At 41.7% G+C, this 24,770-nt stretch overlaps 2 protein-coding genes across 2 annotated transcripts; one reads left to right on the forward strand and one right to left on the reverse strand.

The window, feature by feature from the left end:
- Positions 1 to 8,307: 8,307 nt before the first annotated feature.
- On the forward strand, positions 8,308 to 9,267 carry LOC124247671 (olfactory receptor 3A2-like). The gene has a single exon (XM_046677187.1). The coding sequence runs from the start codon at positions 8,320 to 8,322 to the stop codon at positions 9,265 to 9,267; it is 948 nt and encodes a 315-aa protein (XP_046533143.1). The 5' UTR covers positions 8,308 to 8,319.
- Positions 9,268 to 23,463: 14,196 nt separating this feature from the next.
- Positions 23,464 to 24,393, reverse strand: LOC124247857 (olfactory receptor 1A1-like). The gene has a single exon (XM_046677637.1). The coding sequence runs from the start codon at positions 24,391 to 24,393 to the stop codon at positions 23,464 to 23,466; it is 930 nt and encodes a 309-aa protein (XP_046533593.1).
- Between the last annotated feature and the right edge of the window lie 377 nt (positions 24,394 to 24,770).

The raw sequence follows: 24,770 nt of genomic DNA on the forward strand, positions 1-24,770 counted from the left end.
CTGTTAAAAACATCAGAGGGCGGAAGTGGGGTAATAAAATTAGTGGACCAGAGATGAGAGATGTGGGTTTCCTATTCTACATGGTGCAGCCATAACCAGTTCTGGCAGCCCTAATGCCACGGTGGTAGTCCATCATCTCTAAAATATTATTTTAAGTTTTGCTAAAAGTGCTAAAGAATGTACAGCTGACACATTGTCTGTTTCCGTAAACAGAAGGTGCTCCTAGAATGTCAGGGAAATGGTTTACCAGATGGGGAAAGAGGAGAAAAGGAGCGCTGGGTATTTTATCCACCTACATCTCTAAGATGTCATCGAATTTGTGACTAACCACCCAACATTCTAGCTTACTGCCTACCTGTTGGATCCTGTCTGCCATTACTGTCAAAACACAGGGAGAAGATGGCTCTTTCTGATCCCTTTGTAGACACCAGACAAACCTCAGAATCATAGGGTTTCTTTAACGACTCGATTCCTCTTTCTTTGGAATTTGTCTCTTCTTTTTCAGACCAGACTGAAAATTTCTTTGCTACTTAAAAATGTTGTCATGTATGTAGTATATCATGTTCTAAAATTTCAAACAATACAGAATGTCATCTTTGCCCTTTTATACCATTCCCACGATAATCCTATTTTTAAAAAGTAACTAGCAGTAATTGTTGGTATTTAGCTTTTCAGACAAATGAACACAGACACATCTATGTTCAAAGCAACGTATCATTTTGTAATCTGCTTTTTCCCTCTCCACATTACATGGTATAATTCTTTGCATGTCAACCAACAAACCTATCTTATCCATTTTAAACGCTGAATAATATTCCATTTTATGTATAAACTACAATTTATTTAACCAAAGCTGTATTTACCTGTATCAAGTTATTGCCTTTTTTATTGCAATTGCTAATAATACTGGGATTAATATTCTTATTCATATATCTTTCCATATTTCTGAAATTATTTTCACCGGTTAAATTCATAATGGTAATTTGTGTGTGTGTGTGTGTGTGTGTCTATGCACCCATAGTAAGGAAATGCAGAGTTAAAAGCAGGTAAATATTCTGCCCTTCTATTTGCCAAAAAATGTGTACTATTTTACAGCTTGATTAGCAGGTTATGTGGATGCTTGTTACCTCACTTGTTGACTTCACTGGGTGTTATAAATAGAACTTTTTATCTTTGATAATTAGATTAAATATTGCATTATTTTTAAATTTGAAGTACTTTGTATAACTGTGGTTGGATATATACTTTTACATATTTATTTACTATTTGTATTTATTCTTTCAAAATCGCCTGTTCATGTTTTGCCTCTTAAGGGGTAGTCTATCTTTATCTTAATGGCTGCTGGAAACTGCATGTCTTTGGATAGTATCTATTTGCCATGTATGCTGCAAATATATTTTTTATTTTCCCATTCATCTTTAACCTTGTTTAGGGTCTCTCTTGCCCAAATTAAGTTTGACATTTTTATAAGGTTTGCCTACTCTGTTTTATGTCGTGCTTTTAAAAAATGATGTTTCTGTCTAAATGCTCTATAAATATTTGTCAGTGATGTTTTTCTAGTACTTTTGCATTTCTTTTTAAGTCAAATAGTTAATATATAAAGAATTTATTTTTGTGTATGTAACTTTTTCCCTAGTTGATAAAAATTGCCCCAACACCATAAAATGTAAGTTTGATTATATATATAGTGTATGTGACATTGTATACATAATGTTATAGTGGTCAGCAAGATGGCAGAAGAGGAGCTCCTCCACTCATATTTTCCCTCAGCAACAATAATTTGGACAGAAAGTGCCTTTGTGGGAACTTTGTGATCTAGGTAGGAGATTGTGAGACCCTAGTGGAGCCCGAGACCAAGGAGGGCTGTTTGGAGAAGGCAGGCCTGTGCCCAAGTGGTAGACTTGCTGACACTAGTCATGGCTACAGACCTGGAAACAGCCATGTTCCACCATGGACTTAGCTGCAGCCATGTTTTGCCTTGGTTCTGTCACCAGCAATATCTGCCGAGGGAGATGGCATCTCCCAGCAGGAGTCATACCTGCCCATGCCCCAGTTAACAGATCTGTTAACCTTGACCCTGACTGTGGGTGCTGATATGGCCTGTGACCAGCTTCAACCCCTCTTAGCTCAAGTCCTGCCTGCCTAGGGACAAGGAAGGAGGCATGCCCATCCTTGACCCCGAAACAGGCCCTCCAATCTCAGTCCAACTGCAGACACTGAAACAGCCCTATAACTTGGCTCCAGCACCTTGAAGTCATGAGCCAGGGACACACCTGCTTGTCCAAAGACTGCCAGAAGACGCATTCTTCTGTGCCTCCAGAGGTAGACCCACTTACCTCCGTCTAACTGCCAATCTTGAAGTGGCCCTTAAACCTGGCTCCTACGTGATGAAGCCATGGGCTAGGAACAATTCTGTCCACCTAGGGACCTGGAGGCAGACATGCTTCCAGAGGTAGGCCTGCCAAACTTGTCTGACTGTGGATCTTGAAAAGATCTTATAACCGATATCCAGCTTCATTAAGACATCTCAGCAGTTTCTTGGGACCAGCTCTAGGCATGTTTGCCAGGATGTTAAATCCTGACTTGTGAAAAGAGCTCCCATGTCAATTAACTCTCCCTATTCAGACTTCCATTCTACTCGACTCCTTTGGTCCTCATGATCCACGCCTACATTTCTCCTCTATGAACTGAAGGAGCTTCCAGTTCCTGCCAAGATATATTGGCCAGTGTATTAGTTTCCTATTGCTGCTGTAACAATTTACCACAAACTTAGTGACTGAAATAACAGAAATTTATTCTCTCATGGTTTTAGAGGCCAAAAGTCCAAAATGAGTCCTCCAGGGCTAACTTCAAGATGTCAGCAGGGAAAGCTCTTTGTGGAGGCTCCAAGGAGGATCCATTCCTTGTCTCCTCCAGCTTCTAGTGGCTGCTGGCATTCCCTGGCTTGTGGCCACATCTCTCAAATCTTTGCTTCCATAGTCACATTGCTCTCTTCTCTTCTGTAACGAAAAATCCCTCAATCTCTTATGAAAACTCTTGTGATTACGTTTAGGGCCCCGTTGGATAATCCAGGATAGTCTCAGTGAAGACCCCTGACAATCACATCTACAAAGTCTTTTTTTACCACATAAAGTTGATTTCAGGGATTAGGATCCTGGTATCTTTGGGGGTCGTCATTCAGTGCACCATAGCCAGGTATAGGAATTCTTCTCAGTGAGAAAAGTATTTCCTCTTGGATCATAGATGGGATTTCCTTTCTCAGAATCTGCTGAGACCTAACTCTAGTTATTCTGGAGGCACTCAGGAGAAGAGGGGGAAATTCTTGAGGAAAACAAGAACCATCTTATGAGGCATCTGCTTCCTATGAGGTTTTTGCATGGTCTTCAGCTAAAAGGAGATGGATCTCCTCAAGCAAGGGGGTAGTGTTGCTTTTCCAGCTAAATGGTTTCGGGAGAGACTGGGGTTCAAAATTCTCATGGTCAGCCTCTCAAACATCCCCATCCCAGGACTCAAGGTCTTACTCCTTCCGTCCAGTGCCCTGGATTTAGCATAGGGGAACCAACTAAGCTACACATGCAGCCTCCCTTGTAGTTCGGCCACCCTCACAATTAGGTCCTAGGCCTGATTTTCAGCACCGCCTGCCTTGTAGCTGCAGAAGATTAATGTCTCATAAAATGTTGCCTTGGAAATTTTCTGGCTTTCACAACATACCCTGAATTTATAGTTGGCTAACCTGGGTTCAGCATTTTGTTTCTTCAAGGCTTCCAAGAAAGTTAACAAAAGCCATCCTTTAGTCTTGAAACTCCACAATTCTTATAATTACCATGATTCTCACAATATTAATGTGCTAGACCTCACGTATAACCCAGTATTTCTCCTTCTCCCCGCACCTCCTCCCAATCTACCACAAGTGAGTCTTAGTAATTATTCTGGGGGTTATCACCAACCCTACTTACCCCATCAGTTGTAAGTGGTCCAGTATCAGAATTTCATCTGGAAGATATGTTTCCTAGGGCCATTCCCAGCACTAGCTGTCTTAGTTGGGTTCCTGTCAAAGGAGAGCCTGAGACAGGTTGTGTGTAGGAGGTTTAATTTGGAAGTCATCTCAGGGAGTAAGAGGTAATTTATTCATGAGGTGGTCCCAGGGAGCAAGACCAAAGTTATGAAGAGAGTGAGACAAAGAAGGAAGAAGTATCCCTGGGGAGGGGTCATTACCAAATTCCCCACTATGGAAAGCAGAGACTTGATTATGCGAGGGCATATAGAATGACTCCCAGAATTGTCTGAAGAGATGGTGGGGCATTTATCCATTGGTTTCTATCTCCTGCTGTCAAGTTACCCTCAGCACTCTGAGCTCCACATGTGCTCAGACCTAATGAGCCCCACGTTGGTCACGACCTCAGAGGATCCCAAGGAAGTGGCTACACCATCAGCTTTCAATGAACAAAATCCTGCAGGGAATTGTCTAATCCAGTCATGACTGAAATCAGTAGAAAGGTTGAGCAAGATGTGAGTCAGAACATCGGCCATGTCTGCTACCATCTACTTCATAGGATTCTTGCAAGGACTGATGGGGATTCCAGGCTTGTAAAGGTCTTAGTACATTACCATGTATGTAACAAGCACGCCTAAATGTTATCAGCTGATATGTTGTACATTGTTGAAACTCTACTAGCAGCTTAGTGAATCTTACTTCATCAATAATCCCCACAGCAATGCTCTGTGGTAGAGGATATATTCATTTCACAGATGGGACACTGAGGCCCAAAAGGGTGCAGCAGTTTGCCCAAAGTCAAACGACTAATAGAAGACAGAAGATCAGGTCTGTCTACAGTGCTTTTCCTACTAGGCTTATTGGTGGGAAGAGAGAGAATAGTCTTTCCTGGGGACGGGGTGTTGGATGTGCAATCATTGGTGGGTGTAAGAGTCAGAGGAGTGCACTCCTCAACCTTCCCACATCTTCTGTTTATTAACCTGTGACCTTCACCAGGGCTTTCATCTTCTAAGGGTCTGGCCTTGACAATCATATTGATAGGCAGCTTCCCAGGAGTCCTTCTGGCTCAATAAAGTCTTCTACCACCACTACAAGAATCATTATAGAAACCCCAAGACACAGTCCCAGTGGTCCCACTAACAAGGCCCTGAGGGGGAAAGCACCGCATTCCTGAGGACTCATTAGGAAACTGGGTTTGAAGAAAGCTTCTCCCTCTTGCCTCTCTTCTGGTGCCTCCTCCTCATCCCCAGGTCCAAGGCAAGTCTGGAAATTAGCTTGTTTCTGCTCAAAGCCCCTGCTTAGGGCTAACATCTGGGAAAGAAAACTGCTCCTTTAGGAAACCTATATCTAGTCTCAATTACATCCCTGGCTTCCTTGGTGACTTTGAGGATATGGAGAAGTCCATAGACCTCAGGGACCCCACCATTCAGTGGAATTTATATCACTACTTGCTATAAAACCAGGGCTAGAGGTAAAGCCTTTCTTTAGAAAGTCTAAATACCAGAAAATGTAAGACATTGTTGCCATATTAATGGAGAGCTCAAGTTGTTTCCAAAAAACTTGTCTCTCTCTCTATCTGACTCCTGTTATGTGGGTGGACCAATTTCTGGGTTCCCAGGGTATAACACTGTAATGAAGATAGCTCTATGATAGAGAAGATATCAGCTTGTTTTTCCTCTAACAGCCCGTTACTTGCTTTATGGGTGGATAACTGGGTCTGCATAACTCCTCATCTCCTTTCCTGAAGAAACCTCACTGGCTTCTATGTCCTTGCCAAGGTGAGTATGCTCAGGGGTCCTTCCTCTGCTCTTACAAGACAGAGACAGGGCTCTGTTGCCATCAGCTCAAACCTGACTTTACACATGGTGCAGCTGATGCCCCTGAAGAGGGAAGATGTTTTAGGGGAAGATCTTGGGTGATAACCCAGAAGTCCTGGCTCTTTTTCTGGGCCCTTTTACCCATGCCCCTCTTTCCTGGAGGAAGTGCACTCTCTGTTACTCTTAGAAGAGGGTATGAAGGGAATTGCTGAGTCCAGTTCACTGCCTAGGACTCACTTCATCAGGCATCCTAGAACTTTCACTCCAGTCAGAGGTCTTGTTGACCCTTTTCATCACTGGAAGCATGCAGGGATGGGATGGAGTTCCAGAGTAGGGGGCTGTCATAGCTCAGCAGGAGAACTCTACACTCAGTAGGACTGTATTGCAGGAGGACTCCTCATGATGGATGTGATGTCCATCAGACACTGGATGTCTCTGGATGATTGGAAGTCATCCCAGAATCCTAGTGATTTTCAGCAACCTGCAACTCTGGCCATGTGAGGGTTGACAGTAGTCGTTGTGTTGTTGTTCTGTCCCTGGCTCTAACTCACTTGTCTGGAAGGTGTACTCCTCCTAAGGGCCTTGTTCTTTTGACTGGTTTACATGAAAATAAATAGGTCAGTGTGTGGGTTGATACATTACCTGCTAGTCCCATCAAAACCAAGGAAAGAAGTAGCCCCTGCCGCAACCTTGCACTCCGCACTTGGCCTGCCTCCTCCCCTAAGTCATACTACTCCATAAAGGTCTGGCCCAACTCCAATATGTCCAGAGAGTCTTCCATGACAACTCTAGCTCATCCTGAAGCTCCCTTTCTCTCAACTCCTGTGAACATTTTCCCATTCATTTGTTTATTTAAGAAATATTGAGTACCTTCTATGTGTGACGTATTATGGTAAGTGTTGCTGTGGAAAACTGAATCAAACATGTATCGTGTCCTCAAGTCACTTACAGAGAAGTAGGGGAGATATGCTGTATAGAGAAATGACTTAGCTAGAAGGTGAACAGTAATAAGTTCCATGAAATTATGCATGGTGGGAATGTAGGAGAGAGAGACAGAGATCTTTTTGAGATGGGCAAGTTTCTAGGAAGGATTCCTTCATCAGCCAGGATTTGAGTCAAGTCTTGAAATACTTGGACATGTGGCATTGGAGCAAAGCCATTGCAGTTAGAGAAAACAGCATGAGCAAAGAGGTAGAAAGTCCCAGGATCACAATCTAATGCTTGTGTCAAAAGGGAAAATGGAGAGTAGCTAATTGTTCTTTAATATAATATATGTAAAGAGCATTATCGACCCATTGATTTGTCAATTTGCAAAGAATTTATCTATTATCAATTTCATCAGTGATGATCAGGCCTAAGCATGACCCCACTAACCCCCATTCACCAATCATGTGATCTTAGCATTTTAAGGATATCTTACAGTTACCACATCCAACTTTTCATCCATGTGAGCTCAAGTCCTCAATGCTCATCCCCTTTTCTTAGAGTTACCGAACTCCAATTGCTCTGATTCTAGTGTGTTCTACACAAGGGAATAACAGTACTCTTAGTGAAGCTCTAGCTCAGCTTATTCCATGGGCAACAGAGAGACATTGATACTTTTTGCTCAGGAACCTATTACAAGATTTGAAAGACTTATCTCAATCTTGTCCTCCACATATGTACCTGCTTCTTTTGAGGACTTCTTCTTAGAGCTATTGGTCAATCTACTGCTCATGAGCCAAGGACAAGTAGAAAGTGACTGCGCAATGCAGGAAACTAACTGCATCTTGCAGCAACCAGCCTAAAGGTATACTTACAATGTTGATTTCAGAGGCAGGTAGTAGATACTATAAAGAAAATAAACAATTTTCAATTAATCTGTTACTCAAAGTGTAGGGTAAGGGCTTAATTAACAGGAACACTAGCTACTTATTGACCAAGGGATTTTGAATTTATACTTCAGAGTATGTCCCTCACCTTGGAGAAATTTACTTGGCTGGACTGTCTGATACCCACAATCATGATTATCTTTTCTCTGATTCTTGCTATAACTTTGCTTAATCTTCAATACTTCTAGAGGCCTTGAAATCTAGGTTATGTTTTCAAAACCTTTTTAGTTTCACTGGAAATATCATTAATTTTTCTATTTTTAAATCTGCTTATTGGTTTGAGCTGATCCCTCAGAGTAAAATGGAGAAATTCCATCTGAATCTCACCACATTCAAGAGAAAGTCTGCCTTTATCTTAATTTATTTCCCAAGCATTCTGACCCTTTAAACTAAGAGAGGATGAGAGTAATGAGGTGGTGGTAGCAGTGGACACCTCATCTGAAAGCAGAGTAGTGACACTGAGGTGATTGAGGAGGTCAGTGAGTGATGTGTGGCTTGGGGAGTGGGGAAATCATCACCTGGACAGCTGGGAACTTCCCTGGGGCTTTGAACATAGGTAGTTTACAACAATTATATTGACTAAATAAATTGAGTGGACTGATACCTCCACTCTTGTGACATTTCCTTACAGGGACTCATGGATCTGGAAGCTAGGAGAAACAGGACAGCTGTTACTGAGTTCATTCTATTGGGCCTAGTGGAAACAGAAAAGTTGCAGTCCGTGGTCTTTGTACTCTTCCTCATTGCCTACCTGGTCACAGTTGGGGGCAACCTCAGTATCCTGGCAGCCATCTTGGTGGAGCCCAAACTTCATACCCCTATGTACTTCTTCCTGGGGAACCTGTCAGCTCTGGATGTTGGATGTATCACTGTCACTGTTCCTGCAATGTTAAGTCGTCTCTTGTCCCACAAGCGTAGAATTTCCTATGAAGCCTGCCTCACACAGCTCTTCTTCTTTCACCTCCTTGCTGGGATGGATTGCTTCCTATTGACAGCCATGGCCTACGACCGATTCCTGGCCATTTGTCAACCCCTCACCTATAGCACCCACATGAGCCAGGCGGTCCAGTTGATATTGGTGGCTGTGTCCTGGGCTTTTGCCTTCACCAATGCACTGACCCACACTATTGCCCTAACTACCCTCAACTTCTGTGGTCCCAATGAGGTCAATCACTTCTATTGTGACCTCCCACAGCTCTTCCAGCTCTCCTGCTCAAGCACCCAACTCAATGAGCTGTTGCTCTTTGCTGTGGGTTTCATAATGGCAGGTGCACCTGTGGTTCTCATCATCACTTCCTACATTCACGTGGCAGCAGCAGTTCTACAGATCCATTCAGTGGAGGGCAAGAAGAAGGCCTTCTCCACATGTGGCTCCCACCTCACTGTGGTTTGCCTCTTCTTTGGGACTGGTATCTTTAACTACATGCGTCTGGGTTCAGAGGAGTCTTCAGACAAGGATAAAGGGGTTGGTGTTTTCAACACAGTTATCAACCCCATGCTGAACCCACTTATCTACAGTCTTAGAAACCCTGATGTTCAGAATGCCCTGTGGAGGGTACTTGTGGGTAAGCGCTCACTGACCTGAGAAGTGATAGGGTGCCTCCTTTTCTGATTTGAGGAAAATTTCCCGTGAAGGCAGTAACTATTCTCCTGTTGCCTGAAGAGTTGTGTGATGTGCTTGTCCCATAAGGAAACCCTCCATAATTCATTCAATTATTCATACAATAAATATTTATTAAATTGCCTCATGATCCAGACATGCTTCTAGGGCACAGGTGAAAAAAGAGACAAAAGTCTCTGCACATGTCAACTCACACTCTAATGGAGGGACAAAAAAAAATGAAATAAATAGCATCCTGTATGGAATATCACATAGTGATAAGAGCTACAAAGACAAACAAGTAAGACAGGGAGATACAAAGTCAGGGTCTGCCGGTGAAGTTGCCACATTGTTTTGATCATGCTCACTTTCCAGGTAGATTTGAAGCCTTGGAAGCCCAGGAGTTCTGGGAAGCAATGTCCTACAGGGAAGTGCTAGTTGGGTAATCACAGCCTACGTTACTGAGAATATCACTGTGAAATTTTCTTCTGGTGTGGACTTGAGATTCTCTCTAGATCAGAACGCAGAAAGCTGTTTCAAACCACTGACTCAATCCCAAGGATTATTCTATTTTACTGTTTGCCTTTCACCTCCAAGAAAATCAGTTCCTTTTCTTCACTACCACACAAGGATCCCATAGGATGTTTAGGGGACAGGTAGGGTCTAGAGAGGGAAAGAGCCCACTAAATAAAACCTACTTTAGTGCATACATGACATATCCTCAGGTCAAAAAAGGAAAGTTCCACCTCCATCCCCTGCATGTCTTTCTTTCCTGTTGAATAAGTTACCTTGCTCATATTTATGATCAAGCCTTTGAAAGAATAAATATTTATATTCCAACCGGGTCCTTAGCATTTTCAATGTAGAATGTCCAATATAACCTTCTCCTCCAAAGTCTTACTTTTCTCTCCCAAACCTCCTAGTTCAGAAAATATCCATAAATGAAGTCCTTGGGAGTGATGCCTCTTTATAAATTCATTTTATTAGTACATCAGAACAACTCTGTCCCAGAGAATTTCCACGTCTTGATGTTTATCCAGGCTTCAGCACATCCATTGCCAATTTGTATCTTTTTTCCAGCCTCCCTTGGAAGGCTACTAACCTTGTCCAGGCAATTCTACTGTCCCTCTCCTGTATCATTCCTGAAACTGTCCCATGGCTACACCTGGAGCCTGGCTTCTCTGTGATGTCTTCTTGAAGCCAAGGAACTTGAGGGAAGGGCTGAGATGAAGACAGAAGGAAAAGATATGAGAGTGGGAGATGGGTCAGGATTGGGAGTGGAGGAATGAAGAAATAATACGAGGACTTAGGGATGGATGGGATCAGAGGTGAGCAAGAGAGGTGAGAAGGAAAGGCAGAAATTAGGGAAAGGACACAAGAGAATGGGAGAGGAGAAAGGATGAGAGAATTAGGAGTATCAAACTAGATGGCTCAGGAATGCTGATGGGGTCGATGAGAAAAAGAGGAGTGAGTGAGGAGTGAGTGAGAGGTGAAAAAGAAGGATGAGGAGTGAGGAGGAAAAGAAGAATGAATATTTCTTCTTTTCATTCTCCATCAAGAATAAATATGAATGGGAGATGAGAATAAAATTCGTACTATAGAATCACTTCCTATTAGTCTGTGGCCATATAATAACTAACACCTCTGATGTTACAGTTGGGCCCCAGCCTTATTAGAAGGAAAAAAAGTTTAAGCTTTGCTGAAGGCATAATAAGGGAAAGTAGTCTGTATACTCCTCTTTTCCTTCCTCTGGCTAGGACAGGATCCTAGAAGGACAGAGAGTAGAACTGACAGGTGGGGGAGAGGGACAGAAGATGCACCTGCTAACGATTATCCATAATGCCACTGGTCCATCAAAGTCATCAGCCTCCCTGCCTTTGGGGGCAGCGCTTGTCAATACAGTCTAAAGAACAAAGAAGTATGTCTCTTTCCTGATACTCTTGGGTTTCCAGACACTTCCAGGTTAAAGAGAATAAGCTTCCCTTAAAGGGCAAAATTCTTGTGAATGAAAATCAGGAACATAGATTGCAACTACTGCTCTGTGACCTTAGAAATTTCCTTTCTATGTTTGGGCTTATTTTGAACTATACCATAAGGAACTGGGACAAGATCATCTCTCCACAGTTGTTCACTTTTAATGACCTTTGATTACAATAGTCTGGATGAACTTTTTCCTAGGGCTGAGCAAAAAACATTTTGAGAGCATCACCACCACCATTTCAACCACTCCATTTACCCCATGAGTGTTTAACACTGTCCCAATTAATCTTATCTGCTACCCCAGGAGATCCCCAGACCTTGGCCTTTCCTCCTCCTAAGCATTCATACCAAACCCTTAAGGATTTTTTCCTTGGAAATCGTTCCTGTGTCCTGTTTATCCTCCCAGACCGAAGGGCTTCTTTAACAAGTAGGCAAGCTGTATTCCCTTTGGGATTTCTGTCCTCAAATTTAAATACCTTTATTTTAAAATTATTTAGAAGTGTTATATCTGATAGCAGAAATATTCAAACAACGTTATTTTGTCAAGCAGAAAATAAAAATGCAAATGTCCCTTCACAGCACCAAAAATACCATTATTGAGAGTTACCCTCTCTTAAGGATTTTATACATATTTTTCCAGAGATTTGACACATATATGATATGCATATTTTACATCACTAGAACTATTACTGTTCTGTTTTATTTTTTATTTTTCTATGCATTATGCAATATAATCTTTTATATCAAAGGCTAAAATCATACTTTGTTTTAATGTTTGTACAGTATATCATTGTACACATAAACAATAATTTATTTAATCAACCTTCTATTTAAATAATTTGGCTTCTTTTCAATTGTTTTGCAATAACAAACAATGCTCAGATGAATATCTTTACAGAAGAATCTTTCCAGATTTCTGTAATTATTTACCTAGGGTCTATTCCTAAGAATAACTTTATCAAATTAAAGGAAATAAAAATATAAATTTTGATATAGATGTTCACACACGCATATATATTGTCCTCTTACTTTCCACAGCTTTGGCACAAACTTGTATATCCAGTAGGTTGTGGTAGTGGCTATTAACCTACATCCCTGCTATCAAGTGTTATTATAAATAAAGGTCTTTAATTTTTACCATCTGAAGATTGAGAAAGGGCAATATTTTTATTTCAATTTTTATTTTACTTAACACTGCAATTAGATATCCTTTCACATATTTATTGGCCAATTGTATTTTTCCTTTTGGAATTGCATTTTGACAATTTTCGCTCTCTTTTCCATTAGACTGTTTGTTTGTTAGGAACTCAATTGTTGTGGATATCAGCTTTCTTTCATGTAGGTTGCAAATACTTTCTCTAACTTGCCACTTGTCTTTTAATTTGATGCGTGTTTTGCCAAATAGACATGTGCCATTTTTAGGTGGTCAGATCTGTTTGCCCCTTCTTATAATGCTTTTTGACTTTGTGTCTTACTTTGAGTAGAAAAGACTTTTCCATCTGTATCAGGAAAGACAGGCCAGGCCATGTTGCGCTAACAAACAGCCCCTAAAATCTCAGTGTTTTACAACAGCAAAGGTTAATTTCATATTCACATGGCCTCAATTACTTAAGAGCTGGATCTAAGAAGAGCTGTGTTTTATATTGTTCATCTTTCTTCTTATTTTGAGGACAAGAGGAATGACTTCCAAGCTCTTTACATGTCAGAGTGGAAACCAGGAGTCTACATTTTATTTTATTTGACAATTGCTTGTGGTGAACATTTATAGTCTTTATGACTCTCTTTCCCCCTTTCTAACAGCTGCCAATTTCCATTTGGCATCGTGGCGGTTCTGCCTCCATGGCTCCAGAGTGGAGTTGTCAGCATATCTAACTGGCCTGGCCACAGTGATGGTTCTATGTGGGTGTGTGACCTGTTGCTTTAATGAGATTCTTTATACTAGCATTTCCCAGCTGAGTTTCCATGACAGAATTAAGCCATACACAAAATGATTTGAATGACTATTTTCACACCCATCTATGCCTTAGGTGACAGGTGTGCTGACTTTGGTCCTGCTTTGGACCCTGAAGCAGTCCACAGCCAGGCTCCAGCCCCTCTTAGTCACCAGTCCTGCCCACAGAGCGGCCAAACAGGAGACACACTTGTCTGAACCCTGAGGCAGGCCCTCTGACCTCAGTCTGACAGCAGATCCAGAGACCCTATAACTCAGCTCCAGACTCTCTCAGCTACAGGCTGAATTAGTTGTATTATACACACACACACACACACACACACACACACACACATATATATGATCTCATTTATAGATGAAATCTAAAAAGTCAAACTTACAGAACCAGAGAGTAGAATGATGGTTTCCAGGGGCTGAGGGGTGAGGGAAATGGGGAATGTTGGTCAAAGGGTACAAACTTTCAGTCATAAGAGGAATGAGTTCTGGGGATCTAATGCAGCAGGGTGACTATAGCTAATAATAATGTATTGCATACTTGAGAAATAAAAGCTCTGGACACAAAAAGGTAGGAATAGAGAGAGAGATAGAGGGAGAGAGAGAGAGAGATCATAGTCTTTTAATACCTAATCTCAGAAGCTATGCCCATCACTTTTACTATATTCTCTTTTGGGGATGTATAATCAACATATAACACTATATTAGTTTCAAGTGTACAATGTAATGATTTGATATTTATGTTTGTTGTGAAATGATCATCAAAAAAGTCTGTAACCATCATAGACCAATTTGTACTAGCTCTATTGTATCCATCCATCCATGAAATTGTAAGTATTGATAACAAAATATCAAAATTGTTTTGCACAGACAATGAGCAAAAACTGCATGTCTTGTAGCTGGAGTATGTGCAGAAGATGGAAACCTTGTCCTCAGATGACCTTGAGCTGCCTAGGAACCAAACGTTCCCTAACTATGGAACTCTGTGGTGAGAAAGCAGTGCAGGGAAGTGCATAAGAAGCAAGGAGTCCCTTGATTTTTAGCACACTGGACTTGGGAGACCCTTACATTCCCACCATCCAATCAACTTCCTCCAAGCTAGTGTTTTGCATAACTGCTCCCACTCCCAACCCCTTAAAAGTCTGTCCTGCTTCAGCCTGGGGAGACAGATTTGAGCTTTGCCTCCTGTCTCCTTGCTGGTTGGCCATGCAATAAAGCTCTTTCTTTTCTCAAAAGCTAAGGCCATAATATTGGCTTGTATGCATGTCAGGCAGTGGGCCATTGCTCAGTAACAACTTCTGCTAAACAAAAAGAGACCACGGTTGTGTAACTACATACTGGAGGCTCCACAGCGCCCAGTGGAGTGGTGGCCCTTATCGCTGACCCTAAGCAGCTACCTAGACTACTTTGTCTAGAGGCCTGGCTGGTTGGATTCCTGTTTCCCACTGCAGTGCTCCAGGCTCTCCAGTGCTTTCTTCACTTCTTTGAAAAGAAATTGCTTCTGGACCAAGATGTCTCTGGGTGAGTAACCTTAAGAAAGCTATTGTCTCTCTGGTTTGATCCTCTGGAAATACAAGCTTCACCTGCACTCTGGGGAATGCTGGTGGACTGAGTCCCAAATGTTGAGCCTGAACCCAGGATAATTAGAAACAGGATAAAGGGTTCACTCATGAGGTAGTCCTGATAATCCAGCTACTCCTGGAACCTCAGTTGGAATTATAACTTTATGAATCTGGTTCACGTCATATGTAGAGTTGTACTGTGTGTTAAGGTTTTGTGTGGTGGTGTTAATTTAAACTGAATTGACTCTTTGGGGACTGAGTTTCTTGACTGTAACAAACTCCCTTATCAAATTAACTTTATGAGGGTCTTCTGACTCCAAAGAAAAGAGACACTGTTCCCTCTGATCCTTTGGGACATTCCCAGGTGAGTAGGGATTTTACAGAGGTGTGGGGACATCTGCCTGTGACATGCAATGGCCTCACAAGGATCCCCCTCCCCCCAAAGAATATACTTTACTGAACCTCTTCAGAGGTTGAATTTCATATGGAAAAAATCAGACAAAAGGCAGCTTGGCTCCAACAAATGTCCTTACAAGAATCTGGATTCAATCTCTTAGGAATATCTTCTTTCAGATCTCACGAGGAATAAGGTCTGTATTTGAGGAATTGTTTAAACTAGGTATCATTGTTTTGTGCTTGCTAGGATTTGTATTCCTTCCTGTCAAGCTCTGCATTTGGTAGGTGTCTCATATCCTTAAACACATACCCCTAAAGCATACAATGACCATTCAACATAAAGGCCCAGTTCCCGGGACCCCTGAATATTTGCAATTCAGTGTGAAACAATTTCATTCCTCAAACCCAGATCTGTACGTCTAACCAGCAGGAAGTAAATAGAGCAGTGTCACCCCTAATCCCTCAAGAATGAGGAATGGACAAAGAAAAGGGGGGACTAAAACAGTCTTGGTACCCATTGACCCATTTGCCTCTCTAAAACATTTTGTAAGCTATTTTTTTTTTTCAGAGAAGAGCCAGGGAGCATGACAGGGCAATGTCACATGCACAGAACTGCCACTGGTTTGCTCCTCTGCGTCTCTCCTGGAGCCATGCATGTTCCCGTAGGAGCCCAGTGCAGAGAGCATGCGCAGAAGATGGAATCACAGAGCATGAGCAGAAGATGGAAACTTGTCCTCAGATGACCTTGAACTGTGCCAGAACCAAAAGTTCCCTAACTGAGGAACTCAATGTGATGTGAAAGCAGCATGGAAAACCCAATGAGAAGTCCCTTGATTTGTAGCACACTAGACTTGAGATATTTACACTCCCAGCATCCAATCAGATTCTGCCAAGCTAGCATTTTTTGTGACCACTCCCACTCCCAACTCCTTAAAATTCTGTCCCGATTCAGCTCAGGGAGACAGGTTTAAGCCCTGCCTACTGTTTCCCTGCTGGCCAACCCTGCAGTAAAGCTCTTTCTTCTCTCAAAATCTGGTGCCATGGTATTAGCTTCTATGTGCATTGGGCAGCGAGCCCTTGCTTGGTAACATTTCTCTCTCCCTGCCATGTGAGGACACAGAGGGAAGGTCACCTTCTACAAGCCAGAAAGAGAGTTCTCACCAGACCCTGACCATGCTGGCATCCTGATCTCAGCCTTCCAGCATCCATAACTGTAAGAAAATAAATTTCTGTTGCTTAAATCACTCAGTCTGTAGCATTTTATTATGGAGGCCTGAGCCTACTAACACAAACTGTGAGTATTTCCTCATTGGGAATTGTGTTTTTTTCTCCAAGTTCATTGTGGAATAATTGACCAATATAATTGCATATATTTAAGTGTGCAATGCGATGACTTGATATACATTGTGGAATGATTGTCAAGATCAAGATAATTAGCACATCCACCACCTCACAAAGTTAACTTTTTTTGGTGTGCAGTGAGAACCCTTAGGATATACTCTTAGCAAATTTCAAGTGTACAATACCATATTACTAACTTTAGTCATCAGGATGCACATTAGATTCTCAGATTCTAATCACCTTATAACTGAAAGTTTATACCCTATGACCTACATTTCTCTATTAATCCCTCCCCCCAGTTCCTGGCAACTGCCATTCTATTCTGTTTCTATGAAATAGGCCTTTTGTTTTTGGATTCCACATACAAGTGTTACCATACAGAATTTGTCTTTGTCTGGCTTATTTCACTGAGCATAATGCCATCAAATTCCATTCATGTTGTCACAAGCGGTAGGTATTCCTTCTATATGGATGAATAATATTCCTTTGTGTGTGTGTGTGTGTATATATATATATACATTTTCTTTATCCAACGATTCACTGAAAGACACTTAGGTTGTTTCCCTATCTTGGCTATGGTGAATAAGTCTGGAGTGAACATGGGAGTGCAGATGTCTCTTCAAGATAGTGATTTCATTTCCTTCAGATATAGTCTCAAAAGTGGAATTGCTGGATCATATGGTAGTTCTATTTTTGACTTTTTATGGAACCTCCATACTGTTCTCCATAGTGGCTGCACCAATTTACTTTCCCACCAAGATTGCACAAAAGTTTTCTTTTCTCTACTTCTTCACCAACACTTCCTATTTCTTGCCTTTTTGACAATAGCCATCCTAACAGGTGTGAGGTGATAGCTCATGGTTTTCATTTGCATTTCCCTGATGATTAGTGACGTTGAGCACCTTTTCATGTACCTGTTGGTCATTTGAATGTCTTCTTTAGAAAAATGTCTGTTCAGATCCTTTGCCCATTTTTTAAAGTGGATTATTTGCTGTTTTGTATTGTGTTGTACAAGTTCTTTATATATTTTGGAATTTAACCCCTTATTAGATATATGCTTTGCAAATATTTTCTCCTATTCCATAGGTTGCTTTTTAGTTTATTGATTGTTTCCTTTGCTCAGCAGACACCTTTTAGTTTGAAGTAGCTCCCTTGGCTGAGATTGACATTGGCATAGATTTCAGGGGGTTTTGGTGGCCAAAACTGTGGAGGCCCTGCAGGTGGCAGTGACAGCTAGAGTTATTAGGGTCCTTGATGTGAAGGCTGCTGGCATTCTCCTTCTCTCCTATTTTTCCCTTGGGGGAAAGCTCTAGCCAAGGGGATCCCTCTTGGCACCAGGTCTGGTGTGCTGCAGTCAGAGTGACAGCAGAGCTGGGGTTCTGGGATCAGGTGCACTTGCTGTGGTGATGGCGCTGTTGTCTGAGGTGCAAGCATGTGCAGATCTCCTGTGGATCTGGAGTCTGGTTTTCTGGGCTCACTGAAGTGACTCAGGCTCTGAGGAGAAGGGGAAATGCAGCAGCAATTTGGGCCCGGCTGGCAGGATGCAGCAGAAGCAAGCCCTGGAGATGGCAGGTCAAAGTCCCAACTCGTGCCCCAGGGGGCATGGATCGGAACAGCATCAGTGTGGCCCTGGTGATGGTGGCTCAAAGCCTAACTCAGGACCAAGGTGGTGGGACAGAGAGCTGCAGCAGTGCAGCCTAGTGATGGTGGGTCCATGGAAAGACTGAGGATCGAAGAGCCAGGCACAGAACAACAGCAGCAGCATGGCCTCTGTGATGGAATGTCAAAGCCCTGACTCAGGACCCAGGGGCTAGTGCACACAGGGCAGTGGCAGTGCTCCCTGGTGATGGCAGGTCAAAGCTTCTACTTAGGACTCAGGATGCAGTCACAGAGCAGTGCAGCTTGGCTTGGTGAGGGTGGGTCAAAGCTGTGACTTTGGCTCAGGGGGCAGGGTTTAGAGCAGCAGCAGCTCCCTTCCTGTAGATGAGAAGGTGCTGTGGCTTTCTCAGACAGCAGGCACAGTAGTGACTGGGGCCCCTGGAGGCAGGTCTCACTGCAGCAACAGCTCCAGCCAGGGGGAGGAGATGCATTGGCAGGGAATCCTGGCTGCTCCATCAGATGAGTGCAGCATTGGTGAAGACTGTGGGGGCCCTTGGTAGCAAAGTCTGCAAATGTTCACAGGGGTGATGAGGCTTGCTGGGGTTCTCCCACTCTCCTTTTCCCATGGGGTAAAATCCTCAAGGAGATCCCTTTTGGCACTGAGCTGCTCTGGATGAGGCATGGGGCGATGAAGGTAAAACGTTCCCTACATTTTCCATGTGGTCATTTTCGGTTTTCGAGCTCCACAGGATTTCTGCTGCTTCTTTGTTGTAGTCCTGAGCTTTCCTGGAGCTACTTCCATCAGTTTGTAGTTATTTACTTATCGTTTTTATTGTTTTTTGGGGGAGATGAGCATTGAGACCTCTTATCCTTGACATCTTGCTAATGTCATGGCCTCCTGAAATTGTTTTTTGAAGTCCTTTGCTTCTTTTTCCACTTGATTATTAATTTTTTATTGAATTATAAAAACTCTGTATGTCTTGTGGATGTGATCCTTTGGCCATATATTTTGCAAATAATTCCACACAGTTTCCCAATTTGCCAATTTTCTTTCATCTTTGTTTTTGATGTCTTCCAACAATTGAAAGTTCAATTTTGTTAGGTTTTCAAATATATCCTTTTTAATAAACTCATGGGCAATACTCTTTGTTATTGTTTTCCCATGATCTCTGAACAACTTCTAGAGCTCCAATTAAATATGATCTTAATCTACCTTTATCAATTTATGTTCAATATTTCCAACAATCTTCATTTTCCATCTTTTAAAAAATCTCTGTGCTACATTCTGGATAAGTTCTTCTAGTCTACATTCTTATCATGTAATTTTCTCCTCTGCTCTGCCCATTCTGCTGCCAAAACTAGTTGACTTTTTAAAGTTATTGTACATTTTATTTATGGAAATTCAATAGATTTTTTTAGAATCTTATTCCAAGTGTCTTTTCATAGTTTTTGTTCTAAAGTTCTAAAGTCTTTATGGGTCTGTTTTATTGTCTCTCTTTTCTACTAGTTTTTTTTTAAAGTTAATTTTTATTGAGTTTATGATAGTTTACAATCTTGTGAAATTTCAGTTGTACATTAGTGTTTGTCAGTCGTGTTGTAGGTGCACTCCTTCACCCTTTGTGCCCACTCACCATCCCCCTTTTCCCCTGGTAGCCATAATCTGTTCTCTTTGTCCACATGTTTAAATTCCTCATATAAGTGGTGTCATACAGAGATTGTCCTTCTCTATCTGGCTTATTTCACTTAACGTAATTCCCTCAAGATCCATCCATGTTGTTGTGAATGGGATGATGTTATTTTTTTTATGGCTGAGTAGTATTCCATTGTATATATATATATACCATATCTTCTTCACCCAATCATCAATTCACACACTCAACAACAAAAAATCAAACAACCTGATCAAAAAATGGGCAGGAGACATGAACAGACATTTCTCCCAAGAAGATATTTGGATGGTCAATAGGCACATGAAAAGATATTTGTCATCACTGATCATCAGGGAAATGCAAATCAAAACTACACTAAGATATCACCTTACACCCATTAGAATGGCAAAAACAACCAAAACAAAAAGTAACAAATGTTGGAGAGGTTGTGGAAAAAAAGGATCCCTCTACTAGTTTTTAATCATGATGCTTTATTTCTTTGTGTGCCTGCTGTAATGGGCTGAATTGTGTCCTCCAAAAAAGATATGCTGACATCCTAACCCCCAATACTTCAAAAAGTGACCTCATGAGGAAATAGGGTCATTGTAGATGTAATTAGTTAAGTTAGGATGAGGTCATACGGCAGTAGAGTAGGCTTCTAATCCAATATGACCAGTGTCCTTGTAAGAACACAGTCGTATGAAGACACAGACACACAGGGAAATTCCACATGATGAAGAAGGCAGAGATTGGAATTATGGGGTTTTAACGGAGAAATAGACAACAGTACAATAATATTAAGGAATTCTAATACACCACTTTCAACAATGGACAGATCATCCAGACAGACAATCACCAAAGAAACTTTGGACTTGAACTATACTTTAGACCAAGTAGACATAATAGAAATATACAGACCATTCCATCCAGCAGCAGCAGAATACACGTTATTCTCAATTGCACATGGAAAATTCTCCAGGACAGATTGTATGATTGGTCACAAGACAAGTCTTAGTAAATTTAAAATGATTGAAATCACACAAAATGTGTTTTCTGAACACAATGATATGAAACTAGAAATGAATAACAAAAGAAAAGCTGGAAAATTCACAAATATGTGGAAGGTAAATAACACACTTCTGAACAACTGAAGAATCAAATAAGGAATCCAAAGGGAAATCAAAAAAGTATTTGAAACAAACAAAAATGGAAACACAACATATCAGAATCTATGGGATGCTGCCAAAGCCATTCAACATGAGAAGTTTGTAGCAATAAACACCTACATTAAGAAAAAAATAAAGATATCAAGTAGTAACATAACTTGACACCTCATGAAACTAAAAAAGGAAAACAAATTAAGCTCAAAGTTAGCAAACGGAAGGAAATAACAAAGAGCAGAGCAGAAATAGACAAAATAGAAGAAAAAAAAAACAACAACAAAAGAAAAGGCCAATGAAAGTAAGAGCCAGTTTTTTGAAAAGACAAACGATAAAACAATAAAGATGGGGAGAAAAGGAAAAAGAAACAAATGAAAATCATTTTAATAGTATACCTATTTAACCCAATATTCCAAATTACTATTTCAACATGCAGTAAGTATTTTAAAACAATATTCAAATATTTTATAATATTTAAAACCCAGATTGTAATTTGCACTTACAATACATTTCAGTTAGTCTAGTCCATTTTAAGAGTTCTATAGCCACATGTGGCTAGAGGTTAAATATTTGGGGTAGCTCTGGGTTCAGATCCTGACACTGATTGAACAGTCATAAAAGCCCCTATATTTGGATTTTACTGACTCATGGGCAGTGACCAATGGCCTAACCATATGATCAGGTAGTAGGATGATAGAAACCTGGCTTACTAAAGGGATGCCCATATGGGGCACGGCCCTATGGAAATCACTACGGGAATTTGAGGGGTGCTTTAAAATAGAACACATTGATGCCCATCAGAAGAACTCCTTTCCAGGTTTCAAAGGTGGTTGGAATTATAAGCAGATATCCCCATGTCCATGTCCTCACTTTAGAGGGCCACCTGGATCCATGAAATGAGTGGACATGGGGTATTGCAGCAATGCAGAAATGGGCTGAATCTGGAAGTACTCCTCTTGCACCCAGTGAAGCACAAAATCCCAGTAAGAACTATTCTCTCTGCCAGCGTAAGAGACAGAGATGGAAGATGGCTATGTGGCAGATTCTCTGTGGGGAAGGCCCTGATCCTGGCTGACAAGTGAGACTGATGCTGGTAGTGCTGGGGAGCTACAAATGGGTCTTAACAGGAATAGACACTGACTCTAGACTAGGCATTGCTTACCTGATGGTAGATGCAAATGCTGAGTGCTATAAAAGAACTGGAAGAGAAGCTATTGTACCATTTTGAATGGCTGACAATTGTTTCTTCAGACCAAGGAACACACTTTTCAGCCTATAACGTCCCACAATGGGCAGAGAGATAGCTTCCTCAGAGTAGTAGTTTGAGAGAGAATTGGAATGGGCAACTAAAATATTGGTTATCTAGAATGGTGGGAGATAGGGGCTGGCCCCGTGGCCGAGTGGTTAAATTTGCGTTCTCCGCTTCTGCGGCCCAGGGTTTCACCAGTTCGGATCCAGGGCGCGAACATGTCACTGCTCACTAGGCCATGTTGAGGCAGCATCCCACATACCACAACTAGAAGGACCCACAACTAAAATATACAACTATGTACTTGGGGGATTTTGGGAGAAAAAGTAGAAACAAAAAGAAAAGAAGATTGGCAACAGTTGTTAGCTCAGGTGCCAATCTTTAAAAATAAAACAAAATGGAGGGAGATAAAGACATGTAGGGTTGGCTTACAGGCCCTCATGATTGTGTGCTCACACCCAATATGAACATGAATGAGGCTAAAGGAGTATCCCCACTGGATGGTTTTCTGCTTTTCCAGTGGATCTGGGGAATAGGATGTGGGGAACGTTGCTGGTATGACTATGCAATTCTTGCCAAGGAAGGAGTACACTGGTATAATGACCATACTTTTCTTTCTTTCTCACATTACCTTGATTTTTTTTTTCTACCTGCTTGAGGCCATGGTCACAGGACCAGTGCCCAACTACAAGGCCTGGATGCAAGGATAATTCCTATGCAAGAAACTATAACTACGTTTTTGAATCTTAAGTCAGAATTCCTAAGGCCTGATAGGGTGGATTGTATTTTGACCCCATCTGGCATAGTTGGTTGCATAGTGGTCAGGATACCTCAGTAATTCTGTACCTATGTAACCTTACCTTATTTGAATAGAAGTGGACTGAGGTGTGGGGACTTGCTAGACCAGTACTGCTGCCTGCAATCTGGACCAGCACAGTGGATTAACCTAATGTCCCTTCCAAAGGTGGAAAATTTAGAGTATAACAGGAGGAATATTGGCTAAAGGTAAGAAAATGAATAAAAGAACCAAGAGAAATCCACTCTTACATTAACACCTTGAAAGAGGCTCAGAGCAAAAGATGATATTGCCTCTTAGCTCAATTATACCAGATGCCTGAAATGGTGAGCCATATATTGCTGACACTGGTTAAGCTTTTGGACCTGATAAGAGTGAATGGAAGCCTGTAGACCTGAGTGGCTTTGCCCTGGGAGATCAAAGGTGGTTTCTTGGAGGGGGAGGATATTGGGTTGGATTTTCAAATGCATCCTAATCTGTGAGCAAAATCTCCAAAGTATGAGGTTATGAGGAGATTCTCTTGCTGAAGAGCTTCCCCAGGGCAGCCTTCATGTCCTGGTTTCTCAGACTATAGATGAAAGGATTTAACATTGGGGTCACTGCGATGTACATCACAGTTATCACAGCATCCTTTAGGCTGTAACTAGTCAGAGGGCGGAAATACATGCCCATGACTGTCCCATAATACAAAGAAACAACTGTGAGGTGGGAACCACAGGTAGAGAAGGCTTTGAACACACCTTTGGTGGATGGAACCCGTAAGACAGTGGAAAAGACTCGAACATAGGAGATGATGATGCATAGTAATGGCAAGGAGAAAACCCCAACCCCTAGGTACATCATCTTCACATTGAAGCTGATCTCGGAACAGGACAGCTTGAACAAAGAGGCCATGTCGCAATAGAAGTTGACCACTCTCTGGTTTCCACAGAAGGACAGTTGAGCTGTGAGTAGAGTGTGTGGGAGAGCATTGGCATTTCCAACCACCCAGGACCCAACAACTAGTAGGACACAGAACAGTGGGCTCATAATTGTTGTGTAATGAAGTGGGCGGCTGATGGCCACAGCACGATCATATGCCATTGCTGCCAAGATATAGCTATCTATGTTAGCCATGCCAATCATAAAATACATCTGTGTTAGGCATCCTTCAAAGGAGATGGCTTTGGTGTCCAAGAGATGGTTGGTAAGCATCTTAGGGAGTGTTACAGAGGAGAAGCAGATGTCAACAAAGGAGAGGTTGGCAAGGAGAAAATACATGGGGTTGTGAAGGCGAATGTCAGAGCGAATGGCCAAGATGATGAGCAGATTACCAATCAATGTGATGGGGTAAGTGAACAGGAAAAGGATGAAGAAGAAATCTTCCTGTTCCTGTTGACCAGTAACTCCTAGGAGGATGAAATCCATGTTAGAGGACTGGTTGTCTTCTCTCATGGACCCTTCAGCAGAAAAGGGGAGAATAAAGCAGAATTATTAGTGAAATGTTATGTGTAATGATCATCCTAAACCACCACTTTGACTAGCGAGGCAGCTGTGTCTATACCTGGATTTACTAAATCTAGAGATAATTAATACATCACTGTTGTTCAGTGGAACTAATTGACAATTAACCCTGGACACTCATGTTTTACAAGTGACAATCTTGAATCACAGATGCCCCACCTCCCCAACCCCAGAACCATCACCCAAACTCCTGTAGTTTAATCATTTAATGAATAAAGTTCATTTTCTGTGTGGTAAAAACTTTGTTAGGCATCATAGAAAAATCATAAATATGTGAACAATATAGTTTATTCATATATGACATAGTC

Source organism: Equus quagga, chromosome 11 (assembly GCF_021613505.1).
Source record: "Equus quagga isolate Etosha38 chromosome 11, UCLA_HA_Equagga_1.0, whole genome shotgun sequence".
Classification (NCBI taxonomy): domain Eukaryota; kingdom Metazoa; phylum Chordata; class Mammalia; order Perissodactyla; family Equidae; genus Equus; species Equus quagga.